The sequence below is a fragment of the Gavialis gangeticus genome, unplaced genomic scaffold (genome assembly GCF_001723915.1).
Source record: "Gavialis gangeticus isolate Ggan-Ray unplaced genomic scaffold, GavGan_comp1, whole genome shotgun sequence".
Taxonomy (NCBI): Eukaryota; Metazoa; Chordata; order Crocodylia; family Gavialidae; genus Gavialis; species Gavialis gangeticus.
Window position 1 is genome coordinate 40,705,984 of NW_017728994.1, and position 6,019 is coordinate 40,712,002.

At 47.0% G+C, this 6,019-nt stretch overlaps 1 protein-coding gene across 1 annotated transcript in view; it reads right to left on the reverse strand.

Annotated features, from left to right (window-relative positions):
- Window positions 1-368: 368 nt before the first annotated feature.
- Window positions 369-6,019, reverse strand: part of HHEX (hematopoietically expressed homeobox) — an 8,847-nt gene continuing 3,196 nt past the window's right edge. Inside the window, exons 3-6 of the mRNA XM_019502118.1 lie at window positions 5,741-6,014; window positions 3,882-4,060; window positions 3,448-3,498; window positions 369-1,635 (exon numbers count right to left, since the gene is read on the reverse strand). Coding sequence (XP_019357663.1) covers window positions 1,402-1,635; window positions 3,448-3,498; window positions 3,882-4,060; window positions 5,741-6,014 — 738 coding nt within the window. The 3' untranslated portion in view covers window positions 369-1,401. The remainder of the gene's footprint in view (window positions 1,636-3,447; window positions 3,499-3,881; window positions 4,061-5,740; window positions 6,015-6,019) is intronic.

Below are 6,019 nucleotides of genomic sequence, written 5' to 3' on the forward strand. Positions count from 1 at the left end.
CCCTCGGCTTCCTGTTCCCAGAAGACTCGCATCGCTTCGGAGAAGGGCCGATAAATAGCCGTTATTGACTCAGGCAGGTCAAGGGCAGCCCGAGCTGAGCAGCACCCGTTACCTTTCCCTTTTTCTTTCTCTCGGGCTCCCCGCAGAACTGGGCCACAGGGCACAGCCCCTTCTCCCCGCCCCGGGAGGCCGGGTGTGCCAGCAAGGCAACTCCAACATTCAAGGGGGACCCTGGGGCAGGGCTCGCCCCAGTCCTCCGCAGTGAGGAGCTCCGCTGGCCAAGGGGAGGGAACCGCATTCACCAACACCAGTCTAGGTGCTGGGCTGGACCCCAGCACCTAGGAAGGAAGGGAATGTCTGATATCTGGGGTGGTCCAGGTTTAGTTTATTTCACAGACAAGTTCATCACCAAAAAGAAATTAAATACCTTTTTTCTTTTTTTAAACAATGAACAAATATGTACAAAATATGAACAATATGAGGTATAAAACCTTTTGAAGCAAAGTATATACAGAGGCACATATGTATACAACAGGCACTATCTTCCCACTGCTAGTGTAGGCCTGGCTCATCAGGCAGCAGCTGATGTCAGTTTTTTCTCCTGCAGTAGGACCCTATGGCTTGTTACATTTTCTTACAAAACATGGGAAGTAAATTATCAAAAGGACAAAAAGCAGCTTTAATCACAAAATATTTTCTCTAGAAAAAAGAATCAGACAGATTGCAAGGCAACATTTCAAGGGATCTCCAATTCAAAAAGGCCTTATATATATATAAACAATGTATGTATTGTTTATAATACAAAGTAAAAATTAACATTTTCAAATGACTTGCTATCTAAACATTATGTCATGAAAAGGACCATTAGAGGTGTTATGAGTGGAAAAGCATCAGAAGATAAGATAAGGCACTTGATGGGGATTATAAAATTCTTCTCCATTCGTTAAATATATTTCTGTGCTAGGGGGGGAAAGCTTTTAACAAGAATATTTAAATTAATTAACTAAAGCTACCTACACATACAGAGGAATTCATCCTGCAATCCACACTCACTTCTACCTGAAATATTTGGGAGTTCTGCCTGACTGCACAAGGGTGACTGGACGGGGTGTAAAATCAGTAAAGACAGAATGTAGTATTATATTCCAGAGAGAACATTAATCGATGTACAAATATATCTTACAAATTAAATACAAAACATGGACCTATCCCTTTAACCAAAATAAAGATCTGCCCATAAATTGATTGTCTGCCCTTTTCTTGGTTTTACATTTACAAAACTAGTCACTGTGGTTTTCTCAGAGAAATGATGAAAGTTGTCTTCTGTAGCCAAACATTCTTTAAAAGTCAGCTCCCTTAAAGTGCAAGCTGAATCAGGGTTCATCTCCAAGCGTGAGCCCATTAGTGGGTAGAATTATAATAGCCTTTATCATCTTCTATGTCCACTTCTTGATCAGAATCTTCTGAGATTTCAGATTCAAGGTCCTCCTGAGAGACAGGTGAGGGGGTGTACTGGGACCCATCAAGAGAGACATCTTTACTCTTCTGCTCAGGGCTCAGACAGCTCTCTTGCCTTTGATCACAGTGACTATCCACACTTTCAGCTTCTTCCTTTTTGCTGGCTTGAGGGTTCTCCTAAAGTCAATCAATAAAGAAACCAGCTTTACACCAAAATATGCTCAGCATAATCAAAAGACCTACAAGTCTAGGCCATTTTGGAAGTCAACATTCATTTATTGAGGGGTTTTGCACTGAGGCTGGAAGTTCGGTGCATTCTCAGGTGAGTATAGGTTGTAACCATGCCCCTAAAAACATTCTGTTCCTTCACTTGTTAAATTCTTAAGGAAATGCATGTGTGCAGCTATGGGACTTCTTACTTATAAACCTTTCTTCCTGCGCAGATGAAATATCATCTAGGAAAGATAAGCTGTGCTGGTCCCAGTCTGATAAAGAACTGAGGCAATCATAAACAACATCTTGCTCCCATTGAAACTACTAGTTTTGTCATGGACCCAACCCCCATGCAGTATTATGGTCATTTCAAATATCTCCAAGGAAGAGGCTTAGATCAGGAGCATTTAAAAGTGTGTTTTAAGATAATAACAGATTAATTCTAAATATGTAAAAGGATCATCTGTGTCTTGTAGTCACTATGCATCTTTCATTAAAAGATATATCTTCCTAGACAAAACTACCTTTGACTTCAATAGGAGCAGATGGAGCCCATCCATATTATAAAGCAGCAAGTGGAAAAATTACTAATCATCAAGTTGTAAGGCTAAAATTTAACATTAAAAATTGCAAATTTTAAAAATGAGCCTTAATGTAATAAATAATAGTCCTACTTCCTGATCCTGCTTCCCCCCAGGGACAAGGGTTGTTTCCTAGCCAAGTGAAAGCACTCAAGGCTAGGTACCAGGGCCACAGGTGATACATGACTGTGTAAAAAGAAGGATATTATTTAAAATGGCCATGATTTCCACCAGCCTCTCAAGATATTTCAGGGAAATCAGGCCACTGCATGTTTCACAGATAAAATGAGTTCACTCAGAATAAACATCTCTGTAGCATAAGGACAAATCTACATACACTAAGCTTTTAAAATTTAAACTAGATGAAGGAACAGTTTAAACTGAACCAAAATGTTCATATTCTAAAACATACCCAGCATCATCACACAACAGTGAGCTTTTAATTAAAATATGAAATCCTAACTTTTTGCTGAAAAACAACAAGTTTTTTAAATACCTTTGCTTTGTGGCATTTTTCAGCTTTCTCATTTCCACACAGATTGTTAAGTCCTTTATCAGACAAGGCAATGAATGCTGAGCCAACCAAACACAGCAGGCCCAAGCTCTTTTATTTGCAAAAAAAGCTTTACTAACCCCTGCACAATTTTTATGAGTGGGAAAAATTGTTGCAATAGGACCCAATCTAACACTCTTTAAGTAACTGACTCCAATCTGCCTGAATTCAAAAGCTATTTAATTTTCCTAACCTTCAAATCAATAACCAAAGTCTATGTGTATTTGTTTCCCAAGAACTATAAAATACATTTGCCTGTTTATTATAAATGAGTAAGTAAAAGGGCCAGTAAATATTCTTCTAGAGACAACTATCTAAGTCATTTACTGACAATTACTTATCTTCTCTGCCTTAATTAGATAAACAACATATGGGTTTACAAAACAATTAGCCTGGAGTTTTAATAGCTGGTATGTGAAAACCCAGGCATAATTGATATAGAAACTACATTAGGAGCTTTTAACGTTAGTGCTGCATCAACGAGCCATCCTGGATTCCAGCATGACTATTTGCCTTTTTAATCAAGGTGAAGAGGTTAAACAGCCTTTCAGATGACTTTTGCATACAGTCTGGAATAGGTGATCACTTATGAGATAAGGCAATTAAAATAGTATTTATATAGAAACAGAAACAGCCCTGTACCTGCTTTAGACGTCTCCATTTTGCTCTGCGATTTTGAAACCAAGTTTTGACCTAAATGACAGGAGAAAAACGCAAAAACGTTGGCACGTGGTGCAGTCCACAGCAGCTCCAGCTGGACCAGTTTACCCTGGTAGCAGAAGCAGCCAAAGTGGAGCCAAATCTACTCTCTGCCACCTCCGTGCAAGTCCAGAGTGCCTTGGGGGTTACTTTGGATTTGCACTGGTGTGACAGCCAGCAGGAAGTGGGAAGCTGCTGGTCCCCAGTGTGGCTATCAACCTAGTCCTGTCTAACAGAAGGAGCTGCTACAAGGTGTTCAGCTCCACCTCAGCCAGTGGAAGCAGTGTCCCCAGCTGCCAGGGTGGCAGAATTGCTTCCTCCTTGGGGCACAGCAGGGCGTCCTGGGGCCTGCATGTGTGCAAGCTGCTGGGCCTCACCTGCCTCTCGCTGAGCTGCAGCATCTTGGCCAGTCTCTTTCTTTCCGGTGGCGAGAGGTACTTCTGGGTCTCAAACTTCTTCTCAAGTTCAATGGTCTGGTCGTTGGAGAAGCGGACTTGCCCCCCTTTCCTTTTGTGCAGCGGCCGCTGGATGAAGGGGCTCCAGAGCAGGGGCTTCCCTGCCAAGAGAAGCAAGAAGAGCGGTCACTGGTGTGCCTCCTGCAGGGCAGCCTGCCTCAGCCCGGAGGTGCTGGGAGCCGGTACTTTGGTGCTTTTGTCCCGGCTGAAGCCCTGGGAGTGACAGAAGCCCCTGCTGCCCCCCATGCACAGCCCACGAGCTGCCTCTGGCCGAAACACTAAGGCCCTTCCCCAGAAGTCCAGGGTGGGCTCGGGGGCCAGATCCGAGGCTCTCTGGTTTCAGGCCACGCAACTTTTTTTCAGACTTCGTTTTTGATCTTTCGCCTCCTCTGATTTTTACATCAGTCGAACAGAGACCAGTTAAAAGCCACTCTAAGGGCTATGGCAACATTTCCGTCAATGTGTTTCCTGTTGGTCTATCTCGCAAAGAAAAGAGAAAAAAACTGTGCTTCCTTCTGCTCTTTCACTGCAATACCCCCAAGTGACTGTCTTGCATTCTCTGTGCAAATGTTTGCCCACATGCTAAACAGAGCTCATCTCACATCACTATCTGGGGGCTGCAACCACTTGGGGGCAGGGGGACCTTCCACGCGAGGGAGCAACCTTTCTTTGGAAATGCCTGTAGCAGAATCAGCATCCGGCACTGCCTTATCACCCTCACCAGATTTGGTCATCACCCCCACTGCACTGCAGATAAACGCCCAATCCCTGTAGCTGCGGGAGACCTCCAAGCGGGAAGAGGGGCAGCTGGGTCTCAAGATTACTTGGCAAGCAAACATGAGCCGTGCCAGGCTTTGTGCGGTGTGTGTATAGCAAGAGGCGCACGGACTGGCACCTCCGGGAGCCTCCCCGGGGCAGCTCCGGCCGGTCCGGAGCTCTCGGGCCAGAACCGTTGAGTCACCGTGTTTGCCTTGCTGCCTCTCCCCTTTGAAACGCGGCATTGTTTTTCAAGATTTTGCTTGCGTCAAGCTTTAGTAATTCTGGTGCAAAACAGACTCAAAAAATAGGAAGCAACTGGTTATTTTAGCTGTCATAAAGTCACATCCCACACAGAGGAAATGAACAATATCAGAAAAACGGATCCCGGCTATCAGAAGTCGAGTGTTTCCTGAATTTGTCTGTATTGAGGATGTCGATAAAGTAATCAGCAATGTGCACGACTCCCGGGGAAGAGCCTGCTTTAGGCAGCCAGGAAAACACTTAACAGCTTCTGAAACCAGATTTACTCCTATCGAGAGCTCAAGGTTTCCTGTATGAACGGAAAGGGTCAGCCTCTTTCACTGCACAAATTTCGTGAGTCAGATCCAGTTTTGCAATCACTAAGAACCAGTGCTGCAGCTCTCAGTGCGCGGAGCCGGGGCATCCCGCCGGCGGCCGCGGGCCGGGAGCGCGATTCTACCCCCGCCCTCCCGCCCCCCGGAATCGGCCTCCGGACCCCGGGGGCATCTGCAGGAAAAGCCCCAGATGTGCGCTGCGATCTCCCAGGACAGTGAAGCCCCCACCAAACCCGCCCCCGGCCCTGCTAAGGACACCCTCGGAGTCGCTCGGCGGAGGGAAAACAAATCTGAGTCACCAGCGGGTGCTCGCCGCGGTCTGGCCTCCTAATTTACTGTAAATCAGACCGGGGCCGGAGAGAGTTTCAATGACTTCCAGTCTCCAGCCCGGGGCCCGACTCACCCTCCCCTCCCGGGCTGCGAGCGGGGCGCCGAGGCAGGGCTTACCCAGGGGGTCGTGCCTGATCAGGGCGTGCGTGTAGTCGGTCACGGTGCGGGGGAAGGGGTACAGGGGGCCCGCGTACGTGCTGCTCCCGTAGGTGGCGGCCAGGGCGGCGGCGGGGTGCGGGGAGAAGGCCGGGTGGATCGGGGTCGGCTCGTAGATGGGGGTCCTGTAGGCGGACACCAGGCTGGTGAAGGAGGAGTTGGGAGACGGCAGCGTCGGCGGCGCCGGCGAGGGCAGCGGGTGCGGGTGCGGGTGCGGGTGCGGGTGCGGAGCGGGCGGCG